A 17,194-nucleotide genomic window follows, 5' to 3' on the forward strand; every position below is an offset into this window, starting at 1 on the left:
TGGTATAAGACTGCACCAGTACAGAATCATTGTAAAAAGAAGTTTCTAATTAAAAAGAAGATAGAGACAAATTGCAGCAGGTGGTTTTCACCCACATTGGGTTTCCACCTTACATATTGGTGTTCGTGTGTGTTGTGATTTGTTTTGCTTTACTGCTCCTGTTTATTGTTCATATGGTTAATAATGTTCTGATGCACTCATTAAGAAGCAACTAACTGAATTATAAGTTTACTAGATATACGCTTGTTGCATTTCACACAGTTGCGTATACACGCGGTTTTCCTTAACTGAAGTAGCGTATATGAAACTTAATTTGGAAATGAAAAAGTTATATTGATTAGATAATACTGATTCAGCCCACCCCCGCCCCCCTCTCAGTATTATTTCCAGTAGACTCGCCGAGTTGATTTCAATGACCCTATCATTGTAAAAAATACATTAAATATTAATTTGTTTACGAAAAAATATATTTTAAAGATTTTCATTCATGTTTTCAAATTCAAAGCCTAAGAATATAGAGAGAAGACAACATATGATCAAAGTATGCTCAATGTTGCTCCAAAAGCCAACTCGTCAATGTTGTTCCAATGATTGCCCAAGAACCTTCTTATTGCTGCTCCAAAAACCAACTCCAACTCTTCACAAACTCCTCACAAATTCTCACACAAATTCCATGAGATAGCTGTGAGGAAATTTGAGGGGTTTGGGTCACTTTTAGAGGCTTGAGAGAGGGGTAGAGGCATTAAGAAAAAAAGAACCAAAAAAAAATTGAGTTTGAAGTTCGAGTTGCTGCCTTCTTCCCTACAAACTAGCCTAGCCAGTTTAAGACGGGTTTGGTCGAGCCGACTGGTCCGTTATGGAACTGGCTCAGCTCAGTACAGATTTTGGCATTTTCTGGGTGTTCAATATTGTGGGAAATTTGTGCGTGTGTTTTTGCTATGTTTGCTTTGTTTATCATTGTAAATTTCCTTTAGGAATATTACACTTTGAGCGGTAACAAAGGTTTGCACCAACTTGTGAGATGCTAAGAGTATACTCTCTCTCTCTCTCTCTCTCTCTCTCTCTCTATATATATATATATATATGAAATTTTCATCTTTCCAAAATCATTTTATTGTATATTTGATTTTCAGCTATCATTGTGTTCATTGTTTGCTAATTTACAACACCTATATGTCCTGTTGATTTTATATAAGTTAAGGGTGAAATTATTAAGGGGATTTAACATTTATATTCAATATAATAGGGCAGATTTACTGCTGTAAATCTGCATTAATTGTTGTGACTTCAGAGCTGGTTTATGCATGAAAAGATTGTCGTAAAAGGCTCAAACTTGTTGGCATATATTTGGACCAGTGATGCTTAGCGCTCTTCATCAAGGAGATTTTCAACCACAGATCTCTTGTTCATGCACACCATGCCCCATCTTGGGATGATCAGGACAATCACCTCATATCTTCAGGTGGATCCATCAAATCAGAACCACCAGTGACAAGCAGAAGTTTAGGATGCACCAGACAATAGAAGGGTGAGAGCTCAGGTCTCTTCTCAGTCTCCCGGGGAAATCATCGGATACCATCAAGACCAGTTCGACAACACTGAACCATACATCAGTTTACATGTTCTTAGAGCACCATAGCAACCAGCTCTGAACAGTTCCAGAGCAAGGTGCCCCTGGCCTGTCCGGTTACCTCCTAGTGTCATGGGAATGGCCAGTGATCTATTCAAAGTTTCTTTCTTTTGACCTCAGATGCTAGGAGTATCCCTTGCTCTTAAATCCCCCTAGGATCATATAGCTGGACCCACCACGGTTCCAGGGGACTTTGACAGTGAGCCAACAGCTAGTTCACCTCCCTCATTACTGACCATTAGACTGAGAAGCCCTTAACATCTTTAGCTTCATTGCTAGATCTTCCTATCTCACTCATTCATTCTTGGCAGCCTTTTGGTTATTTTGTATCATGATTCATGCCACAGTCCTATATGTGCATGTCACGGGAGCACCACTGCTTGCTTCTTTCTTTCTTTGTTATTTTCAGCATTCTCTAGGAGTTTCTCTTGTTCTCCCACATTATATTCATACTGATTGTACTCTTCTTCAGTCCAGTTGACCTAATTTTGTGGTCATTTGTTGGACATTAATAAAATTATCTTATCTTTTTTTATCTCTTGTATTGGATGGCATATTGGAGGTGAAATATCTGAATTTACAAAAGAAACCTCGATTCATGAATTTTTTATACTTACAAATGTGTGATTGGGAGACAGATGGATATGTTTCTCAACTGTCTGGATAGGTTACTAATCACAAGCACTTGGATGCCACTGCAATTTCCACCTCGAATCCTGTGATATATGTTTTGTCTAATGATACTGTCTCTTAAGGCCCTTGAGTTTGAGATGGTCTTGAGATCTATTTATTTGAGTTCGTTGGGCATTTATCACTAGGCTTATTTTTTACCATGATTTTCCTTTTCGATAATGAATACAGGCAAATTCTTTTTGATTGTTAACTTTATTCCATGGATTAGCATACACAGGGGCATAGGGCCCTTGTTCTTCTCTGCCTTCAGAACTGGTTGGAAATGTTGTATCTCTGTAAGTCCAGTTGATCCCTTTGGTCACTAGGGGAGTCTGCACATCTTAGTCATCATTTTTGTAGCTCTTCTTATTAAATTTTATGAACATTTTCCTTGGATTCATTAGCATATGCCATTGAAGGGTACCTTCTAAATGCTCTTTAAAATGTGTACCATTTAAATCTTGAAGGGAACTTCCTTTTCTAGATGGAAATTATATAGTTCATGGCGTGAGATGTATGCATTGAGTCCATGCTTAGCTTTCCCTGCTACTTTGGAGGAAACTTAACTTCTGAAGAGATTGAAGAGTTGGTTTGCTTTTCTTCTTTGAGATATCTTTTGTTTGTATTTTTGTGCAAGAGGCTGTGTTCAATATTTTTTTATTCAGTTGGAGAAAAATTTAAATATCCTATGATCATAACAATGAAACATTTTAGTTTGATGAAGATTGGAGGGAAGAAACGGTCATGAAGAAGCCATCTTCAAAAGTTTTTGTCTAATAAGATGATGTTTGCATATATGAGAAACGTGTATCTGGTTATTTAAATGGAAATTGATAAAAATATACTCTTTATCAGTGCAAAACCTATTGTGGAAGTCTTCAGGAGTTGGTTGACCCTTATCCAGTTCAATAGAATCCAGATTAATATACATCCTCTTAAATGTTCAGAATCCAGATTTGTTGTGAATCTTAAGATATTGAAGTTTACACTGCAGGATATGTATGATTTTATGGCACTTGATCAGCCTGCAACTCCGGCCATAGATCGTGGAATAGCTCTTCACAAGATGATCCGGCTTGTCACAATGGGTTTAGGTGGTGAAGGGTATCTAAATTTCATGGGAAATGAATTTGGACACCCAGGTGCTAAAATTCTCTGTGAACCTTGCTTGTTTCTTGTGGTTTACATAATTAGATGCACGACATTTATCATTTATTTAATCTGAAATTGGTTTTCATACATTCCCCACGTCCAGAATGGATTGATTTTCCTAGAGGTGATCAGCATCTTCCAAATGGGAAATTTGTTCCAGGAAACAACAACAGTTTTGATAAATGCCGGCGCAGATTTGATCTAGTAAGTTTATTTATTAACCATTTACTGTCTTTGGGTCATTAATTTTCAGTGAGAAATGAAATAAAGTGCCATGACTGTGATGCAACTGATATATGCATACAGTGTATGCCATATTTGTTCTGGTAACTATAGCAATTTACTAGAAATATATATGATCTCTCATCATGATATGTAACAAGCATGAAGCTCCCATCTGCTAACCATATGGCTTATCAAATTTGTTTTTCTGTTTAGTTTTGCAGTGTTGTCATTGTTACTTGCTAGTCTTATATGTGCTTGATCTGGACAAATCAATCTAGCTATTTTTCCTTTATGAGCTAGCATTCTTAAAATTTTCATATTTACTTCATCTTTTTCTCTTTAAAATTCTGATGATGATTTTGGAAGGAAATCTATTTTGCATGCATATCAGTCAACTTTGCCTCCTACTTTAGCAGTCTTCAGTTGCATTTATAGCATTGTTAGAGCATACTACTGCTCTAGATTTTGGCCAAGAAATACCTTTGCCAAATGACTACCTATTAGAAACATATTTATATTTTCTTAATTAGCTTCCCATACTGTTGTTGACTTCTTTGAACTATTCCCCTTTTCCTCATCGTCATCATAATAACTAGTTTTATTCTGTGACAGCCTTTTAAGATGTAAAATTGTGATTAGTGCATATTTCTATTTCTTTACCCCTGCTAAATTTCTTTATTTTGAGATTTACTACAATGTGCTCCCTTGAGATTTCCATCGTACATAAATATAAACATTCTTTACAACCTGTTTTTCATTATTTTAGCATTGCACTTTTATGTTGTCTCCATGCATTCTTCTTTATTGTGCTGAGAGGCGCTCTACAGCCCAGTATAGGGGAGATGTGTAGGAGTTAGATGTAATGTAAGAAAGGTTGTATGTCAACATTTTTTTTAAATATTTTATTTTAATTTAATTTTATAACATTTTTAAAATTTAATCTAAAGCAAAAAGCTATGGGGGAGATGTAGTGGTGTAAAATAATGATTATGTAACCATATTTAAATTTAATTAATAAGCACATATAACAAGATTTGTAATCATGGATATTCACCCCATTAACTTATAAATATGGTTTGTTACAATACCATGGTTTATCATCAATACCATATCCGAAAAGCCAAAACTCATTTCAAAATCAAAATATTTTATTTTATAACATGTTTTAAATTAAATCTAAAAGAAAAAAATAGAATGGAGATATTGTAATGTACCTTAAACATTTTAACTTGGTCAATTTACATAAATCTAAAAATAAAATTAAAATAAAACTTAAAATTAATAATTATATTTATAATTATTGTGCCGAGAGACACTATGCAGCCTAGTATGAGAGGGATGTTGTAATGTGATGTCTAACATTTTGAATAAGTCAAATTACATAAAAATAAAAATTAAATTAAATTAAATAAAAAGATTATGATAATGTAATGTGAACATTTTAACTCCATCAAAACTCAAAATAAAATAAAAATAACCCTATAAAAATAAAACAATAATAAAAATAAAAATGGCCCATGGTATTCATGTGGAATATAGCCTATTTAAAGGGGGAAATTAAACCAGCCTAGATCCATCTTAACTCCAGATCTACCATGTACCGAGAGGGATCAAATCTCTTGATATTGAAACCTCTTTTAGAGTGAAAATAGATTTGATCCCTCTCGGCGCTTGGTAGGTCTGAAGTTAAAATGGATCTAGGTTGGTTGGTCTTGAAGCTCTTCCTTTTCATCACCAACTTTTTCTTGGGGTTACATAATAAATCACATTAACTTTGTGTTCCATCAACTCCCTCATACACTTTCTGAAATGCCATTATTGCCCACAAAGCACCTTTAAGATATTGCTTCAGTGAAATTGATTGATTTTTCAGATTCTTATCATTATCTTCTTTCTTTGAGTTGAAGTGAATCAGAAAGTCAGTGGAATAACATTTAATGTGAGTGTTAAATTGTTTTCTCAAATTGAAAGACAATTTTTTGCTAAACAATACTGCTGAATAACATTGTTTTTATAAGATTGCATGACAAGTTCAATGGCATATCTCTAAATGCAGAATACACTTAAGGTCTCAGATTTATAAAAAAGAAAAATTCAAAATTCAGTTCTCTGTATGTTTATGATACATTCCATATTTATAGCAGTGTAATTGAGGTAGAGAGCTGTTATAGGTTTGTGCTTAATTCGAACACATGTACACTCCTAACTGTATTTTGTTAATGGGATTAAAATAAAATATGGTATTTTTGTACTTTTTCTAGACTAAAAGTTCTCTGAAATTACAGGGCAATGCAGAGTTTCTTAGGTACCATGGTATGCAGGAGTTTGACAAAGCTATGCAACATTTGGAGGAAAAATATGGTGTATGTGTACGACTGTCTTTCTATTTAATTGTTTCTTTTTAATAGCTAATCTTAATATATCTTCTCCCATAGAGTCTCCTAGTTTATAAAGCTAAAAACAAGTACAGAAGAATATCTTTCAAGAAATTCTCTTTGTATTTTTTGATTTTTATAATAAAGAATAGTGAAGATTCTTGAAACCTATCTGTCTTTTAATTTTTACTCTTACAAGCATTTCTTGCATTCTCATATTTTGCTGCTGTATTTGATTTTTCTAATCTACATATCCTAAATGACATCAAAGAAAAAGAACCCACATAAGACTGTAAGATGCACAGTTTTTTTTTTGCAACTGTACACATTCTTTATACAATCTATGTTCAATTAGATATATAAGAGTACAAAAAGTGGCAGCTAGCGGTATGAAAAAGAGTTAGTGGAGTTGGGTGAAGAGTTCTAGGTAAGGTGGTAGGTGGAGTGTTTGGTGAGATTTACAAATATGTCACAGAATAGGAGTTATGATACAAATATTCCATTTTAATTAACTAGTTCTCATAATTTCCTCCCAGCTAAGAGGAATTATCATCAATTTCTGCTGATTGTGCATCCCTTCCAGTAAAGAAAGAAGTAACTCTTTGGCTCTCTGTAGTTGGGGTCTTTATATCTACTCATCTACTTGCTGAAAATGGAGTGCTGGAACCAGTTGCAGGCTACTCTATCAAATGGAAGAGGCTCAAGGAAGAAAACGACTGGTTGACCTTGTGGTGAAGAATAGAACTGACAGCAGGGAGTTGAAACACCAATTCATAATATAAACACGACCCCTCCAAATACCCTGCAGGTTTTGATACCTTTTAGGTAGAATTGAGTGTAACAACGGTGGTAACTTTTAACCACCAAACCCTGGGTAGTCCCATAGTAGAAATTTTTTTCCCTTCTTTGTATAACCAGCAGCCCTACATTGCTCTGTACATGATGATATCCCCTCCACCATTTGCACTGGTCAGACACCTCTCACTATGCGGCATTCCTCTTGAAGGAAGGCTTAGTGTCCCTTGCCAAAATATGCTAACTCAACTTGCATAAATTTTAATTTTCTCTTTTATGCATTTTGACAAGCACTTTGTATGCAAACATTTCTTCAAACACTTTGTATGCAAATAAAATGAAACATTTATAGTCGAGACACTTCTTCAAACATTTTCCATGAAATTAAATATGAAACCCTAAATCAATAAAATTCCCAAATGAGCAGAAATAACTTAGCATGTAATTTCATGTAATTTAATATAAATTTGGCTAAGTTACCAGGATACAGATACGGATCCGGATTCGCTAGATTTTTGAAAATCCAGGATCCGGATACGACAAGGATACATCAAGTACAAGAAATATAATAATATTTTCTTACTTTTAGAGTTCAAAAATCAAATCCATTTATAAATCACAACATTTAGAACTGAAACCATTACATATATTATCTGAGTCAAATGTTTCTAAATCACAATACAAAATATTATCAAGTCAAGAAGAATATAACAACAGTAATATGAAATAATGCCCCTAACATGCTTCTCTGTTCCATGATGCAAATCTGAAACAACCATTAAAAACTCTTTAACAATAAAGAATGTGTTAATTTTTGGTATGTTCTATGCTTAGAGCAATTTATTTCAATTTTCATAGTGAGCTCAATATCTTTTCCAGATTAGCAATCACATCATCATTAAAGTAAACTGCAGATAGAACATAAACATAAATCGCAGAAGACAAGCCAAGACAAGAGGACACAAGATGTGGCACTAGCCAAGGACAAACCCCAATGTGGGGAAACCCTTGATCAATTCTTCTTATATGTTCTTCAATAGTTCAGCATAGATCATCTCTAAAAAGATGATACATGAGATCAATTGAAGACACGTTGCTTCAACTGATTCTTCAAGGTGACTCCTTCACCTATCATTGTGTTGCATCTCGTAATCATGCTGCATCTCACCGTGCTGCACCATGCTGTACCCATCATCATAATGCTGGATCTCATGACCATGCTGTACACATCATACCGCTGCACCATGCTTGCCTTGCTGTCCATGCTTGTTGTTGTCCCATGTGCCTTTGTTGTAACATGCTAGTCACTGCTGTCTTATGTGGCATACAACTGTCCCACTGTTTGTTCCAAGTTTGCTTGCTGTCCCATGCATCTTTGCTGCACTAGTCACCTTGCTATCCCATGCATTTTAGCTGCACTAGTCACCTTGCTGTCCCGTGCATTTTAGCAGCGCTATGTAGCCTGCTGTCCCATTTACTTTGCTACACTAGTTAGCAGCACCATGTAGCTCAGCTGTCCTATTTACTTTGTTGCACTAGTTAGCAACACCATGTAGCCCAGCTGTCCTATTTAATTTGCTGTTGTCCACAGCACTACTGTTCCAATGCTGCCTTTACTGCTGCTTATATGGTGACTGGATAGGGCATCTGGCAGCCCTTACACACCCAGCTATCCGTCCATAAACAGTAGCATATTGCTTCTATTCTCTGCGGCTTGGTTGCTTGCATATTGTGCTCTTAACCGTCCCTAGAAACAGCCCTAAACTAGCCCTTAATAGATCTGCTGTCACCTACAACAGTTGCTCCTATCACAGCCCTCCACGCTGTCTCCTTACGCTGTCCCTTAGAGATGACTGCAGCCTGGTTAGGAGGGCCTTTCTAGGCCTCTCAACCATCTAACTTTCACCTCCCAACAACTGCTGTAGTAGTTCCTTACTGCGGCCCTATACACAGAGATATGCACCTCAAAACCAGGCACAAAACTCACCTATAAGCTACGGCTCTTCTTCTCTAAAATCCGCACCCAAAACAATGATTAGATACTAGGGCTATCCACAAACTCGGCTATCTTCTAGACTACGTAGATACTAGGGCTGTGTTCCTTGTAGCGTAATGGCTTCTCACTTGACTGCGTAGATACTAGGGCTGTCCTCCTTGTAGCATTAGGGCTTCTCACTTGACTGCATCCTCTAGATTAGGGCAACTTATTTCTTCTTCTTGACTGTGGCTAGGGAAGCCTCATTCCTTCAACGTCTAGGGTTTCCACTCCTAGATTTCTCTACCACTAAAAACCCAAGACAAGTGGAGAGAAATCAAGATAGAAGTGTGTGTAGAAATGACTCTCAAGTCATCTCCTTTTATACTAAAACGTTGAGCACATGTGGGGTTTATTTGGTTGTTGGCCGACCTTGATGAATTGTCTTATAACACAATTAAATTCATAACTCCATGAATACTTATCGGAATTGGATGATCTTTAGATCAATCCTACACCTCTCGATGAGAGAGATGCAAGAAAAATATCAGATGCCATAAATAATATGACCCACATGGAGTTTGGCCCTAGTTGCCAATTTTAACAGAATGATTGCAGACCAATTACCTAGTATTTGGTATTATCGACATATTTGATTTGATAATATTCATATTGTTAAAGCAAGTTATCTGAAACTACCATTAAAAGCTCTTTAAAAATAGAAAATGATTACAGGCCAAGTCACATGACACGAGGACATGAGACACAAAGGACACGTAAATACGAGTATTTGACATGAGACACAACGACCCTAGAAGCAAGACACGAGATATATATATATATATATATATATATATATATATATATATATATATATATGTATGTATGTATGTGTATATATATATAGATATATATAGATATATATATATATATATATATATATACACATACATACATACATATATACATATATATATATATATATATATATATATATATATATATATATGTATGTATCTATATATATATATGTATGTATGTATATATATTAAAAAATACTAAAGTATAGTGCTTGATTCATATAGATATGAATCCTGATGATATCTATTTTAGTATGTAGTATTTAGTATATACTATTTACTATTTAGTAATTTACTAGTTAGTTTATTAATTTACTACACTAGTGATGTTTATAGTTCATTGTTCATTGTTTATGTTGTAGCTTATGTTATTAACTTCAAACAAGTTCAATCATATTCAAACGTCACATAAGGCAGTTTATAAATTATAAATTTATGTGTTCAAACTTCACTGTTGACCAGAGAGTTAATCGAGCTTTGCCTCCCTTTAGACCTCAAAGGTGTAGTGAGCAGTTAGCACACGACGGGGAGTTAGACTTTTTATTTCAATACACGATTTATACATGGTCACTTGTCATAAAATGTGGTCACTAGTGTATAATAACGTTAAGTTCCCTAGGCTATAACACAACTTACAGGTAATTTAAGTGCTCCAAACTCTCAGCAAAGCACGCAAACGCTCGTCTCCTGTATCTTTAGGTCCAGGTCGATGTGAAGTTGTGAACTGTGCTGTCAATGTGAAGTTGTGAGCATTTCACTCAGATATGATGGAATTCCTCACACTGCACAACAAATTTGATTTCAGCAGCAAGCATACTCACCTTTGGTGACGAACAATGACAAAAGAAAACTAAAAAATAAACCATGTTGCATGTTTTAAATGTCACTTTTCATGGGGCACGTGTCCGAAGAGCCAAAAACGTTAGGGTACATTTTTTCCATGTCCAAAACACGTGTCTCTATTGGAAGACACAAAGAAAAACGCTTTTGACACATTTTAGGGCACGTTTCGTGTCCGACACATAAAATACAGGACATGAGACCCTGAGGGACGTGTCCTGTGGCTTAGATTACAGGTCATTTTTTCTGGTCTTTGGTATCGTTGCCCCTTTGTTCATTAGATATCCCCTTTTATTAGAGTAATGGACATGATATGACATGAAATAATTCATTTTTTTTACATAGCTAGAGAGGAGGAAAAAAGATCAGGACTGTCATTCATAACACAAATCCATAAGTGCATGCTTTTGTTAAGTGAATTCATCAAATGCCACCTCGTGCAATTTGGATTTTATTATTATGTTAGTGACTAAGTAAACATATCCAAAATGGTTTCTTAGAAGTTAGAACACAATGCTTTAGCAAATGCTCCCGTGGGTGTTCCAAACCTGCGTGGGTGTTCGCTAGCAAATGCTTCTCAGTTGTGCTGTCATTGTCTCTTACTATCTTGCTATCCTCTCGCTGTCTCTTGCTATCTGTTGTTGGCCAACAAACTCGTGGAAGAAGACGAAGAGGGACCACAAATCGAACTAAGAAAAAAACCTGAAAACAATAAACTGCAATGCAATTAACATTCAAATCTGAGCATACTTTAAACAAGATCTGTTTCCAAAACACGAGATCCATTTCCAACCTAAGGGATCTGTTTCCAACCTGGAGGGATCCACCATGTCATCGTTTCCTGGACAGACCAAGGAGGATCCAGATCCGGATCTGAAACGCCGATCTGCAGATCCTTGACCCCAAGGTGTCGAATTTGGTAACTTAGATTATATGCAAAGGTCAATTATGAAACCTATGAATAGCTCCAACAAAATGGCATGGCCTGCTCCAGATGAATTGATCTCCACAATTAATACGACCTTCAAAAAATAACTTGGTTGCAATTAAATTCGGCATCCACAAAAATGTGAGCTGCTGTGAATAAACTTGGCCCCTCCAGATAAAACTTGGCTTCCATAATAAATTCGGTCTTCACAAAATAAATGTAGCCTCTCCAAGCAATTCGACATCCTTATTGAAATCTTAGTTTTACAATAATAAGAGCTGCTGCAACTAGATGAATCAACTCTCCTTCAAGCTCCCATGATCTCTAGAAAAAATTAGCTTCTCCTTCAATATGAGCACTTGTGAAGAATATGGATGATTCCTCCTTTTTGACTAGCTACGGTGGATGTGTCTTTCCACCAAAACCAATCTCGATCAGCTAGGGTGGATATCTTTCACCATGGAAACTAATCCTCACAAGGGTTTCACACCCTTTACTCTAAAGCTTCAACAACTCTCCAAAATTGACTTGAGATAAATAACCAATGCATAATCAAGTGTGAGCTCCAATTCTCTTTTTATAATTTTATCATTAGAATACCATGGGTCATTAGAATACCACCATGGGTTTCTTTTTTATAACCCTTTTTAATTTAATTATTCAATATCACTTTTATACTATGAAATCGGATTCGTCCTATAGGTCCCACGAATCCTGAATCCATCGTGTCCGACACGATTCTCTCGAGATTCGTGTCCAAAAACCATGACACGTCGTGTCCTATTTTGACATGTCGAATCCGACTGCGTGTCACGATTTTGGCAGCGTGTCCTGTTTTCCAGGACTCGTTAGGCGGCAAAAGTGATCTGCGCAGGTAGGAAAAAGCCGCGTTTGGTCTTTACAACCACGCATATTTTCATTTGGCAAGCGTTTTGGCAGCTTAATGATCAAGTCTAGGCCCTAGTATTGATATGGTATTCATGGTAATGTTAAATTCTTAAAGTAAAAGTGACATTCTCCTTGATCTTCATTTTCATCCTTTTACTTAAATTTTTAACATTACCATGAAATGACTCAGGATGTTTGAGAGTGGTTCCGGCCTCATTGGATTTCATATGGAGAAAGTAGAATTTTAGATTTCATTCAAAATCCAGCAGACTTATCAGGATTTTTCAGGATTTTAGGATTGGGGGATTGCAATGTTTCCATTGAATTTTGTCATGTATTAGGGTATGGAACTCGTATTTAATCAAGAGCACCAATCCCTCTATGTACCTTGATGTTAGTGACATTGGTTGTCGAACTCCTGTATCATGACCCTCCTAAAAATGTACGCATCACTCAAACAAAATCTTGAATTGACATGTTATGCTTGTTCTATCTTATGTTAATGCTTAAAGGGTGATATTAATGACAAAGATCCCTATACAGATACAGAGGTAATGACAAAGATACCTCTGGATATTAATGCTTAGAGGGTGATATTAATGACAAATATCCTGATTTTCCAACAAGACTAAAAAATTAGACATTCTCGTGGTGGCAAGAGGGCCAAGCATAAGAAATAGATAATAGATTGACATGTATTTGAATTTTGTATGTACTATGGATGCTAATAGCTATAGATGAAGATCTATATTTGAAATCAATAAATTTGTATCATTAATTAAAATTTGTGTAAGAAATATCTAATTTTTAATATATATATATATATATATATATATAATTTTAATAAAATACTATATAACGAATCCTACGTGTCCTGTTCCGGGGGGTCAACGTGTTCGAATCTGACACCATGAATCCCAAATCCTACGAAACCCGAATCCCCGTGTCAGGTGACTTAGCTTTTATATGTTGTTTTTTCACCCAAATGACATTTAAACAATTAAATTAATCAATCCCCCTTTTTTTTTCTGACTATAGCCTACAGGAATTAATTGGGTTAGTGAGTTGTTTTCTGGAAGTGATCATTCGTAAATGGACATTACAATCCTCCCTTCCCTAGATTGCTTGCCCTGAAGCAATCCAAAAGCTGCATATCAATACCAGGATCCCATATGTGCATGTAGAATGCTCTAACATAAATCTATTGTACCGTCCTAACACAATTGAACCCAACATCACTCTCATACTCTGCCATACTACGAAACAATCTAGTACAACGTAAACCATACCTCATAAAAATCCCTGGTGAAGTTGGAGGGCATAGTTCCTCATGATCCATCTTTATCCTATTTAGTATTTACAACATATCCCATGTTGTCATCTTCTTGATAATGGTCGAGATTAGGTTCGACAATTGTTTTATATCCATCGACAATGTGACCTTCTTGACTCTTATTAGGATTTGGTTCAGCAAGGGATTTAAATCGACCAACAACATGACCTTCTGGACTATCTTCGCAATCAGGTTTGGAAATTGTTTTAGGTGTACAGTCGTCCGGATCAGGTTCTTCCCACATTCCCTCGTCTACATTTGGTTTCTGAGACATGAAATTGTGCATTGTTCTATCATTTGATATGTTACTCTATCATCTGGATTTGGATTTGAAAAATCTTGTTCCAGATCTATGCTTGCATATTTTTAATTAACTCTTACTCTAGAACAATCATCTGGATCATGTTCATTGTAATGTCCCTTTCTAAGTTAATTTGTCTCGAGTTTATTTTTCCACAATTTTGACATTTTTGGTGACCATGGGACCCACAAAATTTTGGGAGAAAGATTTAGGAGAAAAAGGGAGGCCAAACATATTTTTAATTAACTCTTACTCTAGAACAATCATCTGGATCATGTTCATTGTAATGTCCCTTTCTGAGTTAATTTGTCTCAAGTTTATTTTTCCACAATTTTGACATTTTTGGTAACCATGGAACCCACAAAATTTTGGGAGAAAGACTTAGGAGAAAAAGGGAGGCCAAAATATTTTGTTAGTGGAGCGTGGGGGCCACACACATAAGGAAAAACACACTTTCCAAGGGAGAAATTTGAATAGCCAAGGAAGGGAGGTCGAAGAGCTAGATGGAGGGGTTCATGTGGGAAAGAGAAGCTCACAAATTATAAATAGGAGAAGCTCAACTTCATTTTGGGTCTTTTGCCAATTGGACTTACTCTTGTTGCTCGAGCTGCTTAGTCAGGTCACTTTGTTGTTCAATGCCGAGTTTTCCAAGTAGAGAACTCGCCCTTTCTTCGGGGGACTTTGATTGCCACCCTAGGAAGGTTAAATCATACCTCTTTGGAGAGGAGTTTGAGGGATTTAGAGCAGAACACTCAACCACTCACGCAGCTAGTGCGTATTCCAAGAGGACGTAGGAGAGAATACGCTTGGGTCATTTCAGTGGTCTTCTGGGTAGCAATTGTGAGGAGAATTTGGCATAGGAGCTTCAGTGGGATTTCAGCCTTTTGGAGGAATTTGATAGCAGGAGAATGCTTCTTGAAGGTAGCACGATTTGGAGCATCTAGGGCCAGCACAGAAGCTACTCAATGGGCACACGTGGGAGTTTGTGGGACGAGTTGTGGAGCTGGGTTTTGCTAAGAGAAATAAGGATAACCTTGGGAGAATATAACGTAACATTTTGGGAGTGATTGGAGGGAATTTTTCTTAGGAGTTTGCAGGCAGGCCGTATTAGAGGAGGATGTGGTATTTGGGGCTGAATTTCGGGGGTCAGAACTAGACCAAACCATTTCTGGGTTTTGGTGGGTTATTTGTGAGGAGCATGGGGTTAATTTTACAGAATTTTTTGAGCACCAGAAGTGGGGTTTCAGCAGTTTCTTTCCAGCAGACTGTGCAATTTTTTGGGGTAGTGCAGGGCATCATTGGAGCAGCTTCCAGGTGCACTCCTTTGACACTACTGTACTATTGCTTAATAAAATGGCTCAGCTGGTTGTCATTTCTAGAGTTTACATGGGTGTTCACCGAATGTTTTAAAATTTTGTGTTGCATGTGTTGTTTTGCTTTGCATATCACTGTTTTTCCTAATTAGAAACATTACATTCATCTTCAGTTTGAGAAAGAGCACTACTTCAACTAGCATTAATAGTGTTCATTTTAGCCCCTTCTTGTGCAATATTTGATGTGTTATGATGAGCAGGTGAATTTTCAAGGCATCTTAGTGCTGCAACTACTGCAGAAGCATGAGCATCTACCACAGAATGTAAAGGATTCCCTTCAAGCTTGGTAATGTCGTAAGTTTGATGGGCTGATCACTACATACCTAACAGGGTCTAATTTTGCCATAATTCTTACCCTCCATCGATGCTTATTCATGATAGCAATTACACCCAGATCACTGGTAAGTCTATGCATGATTGCTAATGCATTTTCTGCATGAGGCTTTAACTCAATTCCAGGCTGGTTAAGGGTACGAAAGTCTTAGAAATTGTAAGTCCCTTGAGCCCTATAGCTGAGTGCACAGGGAAGTCTTGAGTTTGTAAGCTGAATTGATTATCAATAAAGAAGATCATTACTGAAATTCCTGTGTTTACCCATTTACTTCTGTTATGTATGAATGCACTTTATGATGTGATAAATAATGCTTGTATGAAATAATGATGTATTGATGCGCGACTTTACATGGTTTATATTGTTATATGAACGCGATTGACATTAAGTGTTTACGTGAAGATTATACTATTGCATGTTAAAGTTATCCAACACTTAGGCAGGTTTGGATAATCGTTGGGTTAAGAATAGTCTTGGATGCGCGTAAGTGGCTGATTAGCCTGTCCAGGGTCCGTAAAAGCTAGTCCTCGCAGTGCACAGAGACACCAACCTCCCTTGCCTGCTGAAACCCTGTAGCTCGCAGAGACCCTAGCCAGCACTGCTCCCCGAAATGCGCAGAGCAGTCCAGTTGCACTGCACTTAGAAATTGTGCAGAGGTGCCCTCCCGAGACCCCCATCCCATAACAGTGTCTTGTTCATCAAAATTGCACAAAGTTGTCCAAGCTGCCCTGTCTGTCTTGCATTCATAAACTGCGCAGACAGACCTCCCAGGGCCTCATTCCGGCTACAGCCACTATCCGCTAAAATTGTGTAGATCTACCTCTCAATGACTACAGGAAATGGTGACATGCTAAAATCGCTTCCAAGGAGTTGAGGAGAAGGACCAAGGGACCATGTAATGAAAAAGATCATGACTACATGCAAACTCCGTCAGATGCATGATCATCTTGAGGGTAAGTATGGTAAGTTGAGTTTGCAGAACTGCTTTTCATTGTCATATCATCCTGTCCTCAGTAACATGCATGTGCGCAAACACAAAAAAGTCATCTCACATGTTTCCTCTACATGTCTTGCTTTCTTTTTGCCCATTTGACCGACTGTCGCCTTCAGCATGTTAATTGCTATGTCATGCTTGTGACCTTGTTCCGGTGATGTTGAAGGTCTGTGTTTGAGTTGTGTCCGCTATGTAAACATCCGTCATTCTCACACACGAATTTGTATGCATTGTTGTCGAAGCATCATCGCGGTCGTTCAACGATCTATCACAAGTATCGCACTTGTGGCTCACACCATCGACAGTCACACTGAGTGTATGCTGTCTTGTTGGTTCGAGGTGTCTTGTCGTCAAGTCATGTTGAGTGTGTGTTCGCAAGGTCATGGATGTATGAAGTTACACATTCACACACTTAGTCATTTTGTTGAAGCTTTGTTGACCGAACCATCCGCCAACAACCGGACATCTGCTGAGCTGGATTGCGTAATTTCAGCTCTTAGTACTGTTGTCCAGAATTGCGTA

At 36.9% G+C, this 17,194-nt stretch overlaps 1 protein-coding gene across 2 annotated transcripts in view; it reads left to right on the top strand.

The window, feature by feature from the left end:
* Positions 1-17,194, top strand: part of LOC149191584 (1,4-alpha-glucan-branching enzyme 2-2, chloroplastic/amyloplastic-like) — a 425,710-nt gene that overhangs the window by 330,539 nt on the left and 77,977 nt on the right. For both annotated transcript variants that reach the window (XM_089404340.1, XM_089404341.1), the window contains exons 18-20: positions 3,297-3,444; positions 3,558-3,658; positions 5,965-6,042. In XM_089404340.1, coding sequence (XP_089260466.1) covers positions 3,297-3,444; positions 3,558-3,658; positions 5,965-6,042 — 327 coding nt within the window. The remainder of the gene's footprint in view (positions 1-3,296; positions 3,445-3,557; positions 3,659-5,964; positions 6,043-17,194) is intronic.

The sequence above is a fragment of the Pinus tabuliformis genome, chromosome 2_2, assembly GCF_031772625.1.
Source record: "Pinus tabuliformis cultivar Carrire ecotype Pingquan chromosome 2_2, CPIR1, whole genome shotgun sequence".
In the NCBI taxonomy this organism is placed as follows: domain Eukaryota; kingdom Viridiplantae; phylum Streptophyta; class Pinopsida; order Pinales; family Pinaceae; genus Pinus; species Pinus tabuliformis.